This window comes from Corapipo altera, unplaced genomic scaffold (assembly GCF_003945725.1).
Source record: "Corapipo altera isolate COAL_440 unplaced genomic scaffold, ASM394572v1 58052, whole genome shotgun sequence".
In the NCBI taxonomy this organism is placed as follows: domain Eukaryota; kingdom Metazoa; phylum Chordata; class Aves; order Passeriformes; family Pipridae; genus Corapipo; species Corapipo altera.
Window position 1 is genome coordinate 1254 of NW_020889056.1, and position 1160 is coordinate 2413.

The following is a 1160-nucleotide window of genomic DNA, read 5'->3' on the forward strand; positions in this document are numbered from 1 at the left end:
GCACCAGTAGGGACTGGGAGGGACTGGGAGGAACTGGGAGGGACTGGTTTGAACTGGGAGATCCCGGTGGGATCTGGTGGCTCTTGGCAGGGTCATTATTATATCCCGTTATTTATCCATGGATTTGGTGATTTTCGGGATCCGCCGCCCCCCGTTTATTGTCCCGGCTTTCCTCCCGCACCAGTAGGGACTGGGAGGAACTGGTTTGAACTGGGGGATCCCCGTGGGATCCAGCAGGGTCATTATTACATCCCGTTATTTATCCACAGCTCCGGTGATTTTTCGGGATCCGCCGCTCCCCGTTTATTGTCCCGGCTTTCCTCCCGCACCAGGAGGGACTGGGAGGAACTGGGAGGAACTGGTTTGAACTGGGGGATCCCGGTGGGATCCGGTGGCTCCTGGCAGGGTCATTATTACACCCCATTATTTATCCATGGATTTGGTGATTTTCAGGATCTGCCGCCCCCCGTTTATTGTCCTGGCTTTCCTCCTGCACCAGTAGGGACTGGTTTGAACTGGGAGGGACTGGGAGGGACTGGTGGGATGCGGTGGCTCCTGGCAGGGTCATTATTACACCCCATTATTTATCCACGGCTCCGGTGATTTTTCGGGATCCACCGCCCCCCGTTTATTGTCCCGGCTTTCCTCCCACACCAGGAGGGACTGGTTTGAACTGGGAGGGACTGGTTTGGACTGGTTTGGACTGGTTTGGTCTCAGGAGTGCAGGAAGCGGTTGAAGGCGTTGTAGGCCGACTCCAGGTCGAAGAGCATCTGCCGGACCTGGGAATCGTCCAACTCGTCCGAGGCCGACATCCCGCTGAGCGTCTGCAGCCTTGGGAAGGGCCAGGGCGGGATCAGGATCCCCCAAAAAACCTGGGAATGACCCCCCCTTGACCCCCTGTCCCGGCACTCACCACTGGTTGACCTTCTGCCTGCCCTCGAAGTCGGGGGGCAGGTGGCTCATGCGGTTCATGGTCTCCATGAGCTCCCGGAGATCCGGCTGGATCTGCGGGAACGGGAAGTTTGGGGATGAGGATGAGGGTCCCCCCCGCCGGCAACGCTCCCCCATCCCGACCCCTCATCCTGAGCCCAATCCCAATCCCACGTCAGGATCCAAAATCCTGACCCCCATCCCAAATCCCCATCCCGACCCCTCATCC

General features: G+C 59.0%; 1 protein-coding gene across 6 annotated transcripts; it reads right to left on the reverse strand.

Annotated features, from left to right (window-relative positions):
• Positions 1–55: 55 nt before the first annotated feature.
• LOC113942139 (vacuolar protein sorting-associated protein 28 homolog) lies at positions 56–1078 on the reverse strand. 6 transcript variants are annotated; one of them, XM_027633279.1, is made up of 3 exons: positions 915–1078; positions 711–832; positions 56–73 (listed from the first exon to the last, which is right to left on the reverse strand). In XM_027633279.1, exons 1-2 carry the CDS (start codon positions 1067–1069, stop codon positions 715–717), a joined length of 273 nt encoding a protein of 90 aa, XP_027489080.1. In that variant the 5' UTR covers positions 1070–1078; the 3' UTR covers positions 56–73; positions 711–714. The 6 variants fall into 6 exon arrangements, with proteins under 6 accessions (XP_027489080.1, XP_027489081.1, XP_027489077.1 ...); XM_027633280.1 differs by lacking the exon at positions 56–73 and adding an exon at positions 132–217; XM_027633276.1 differs by lacking the exon at positions 56–73 and adding an exon at positions 273–342 and having other exon boundaries at positions 688–832.
• Positions 1079–1160: the final 82 nt, after the last annotated feature.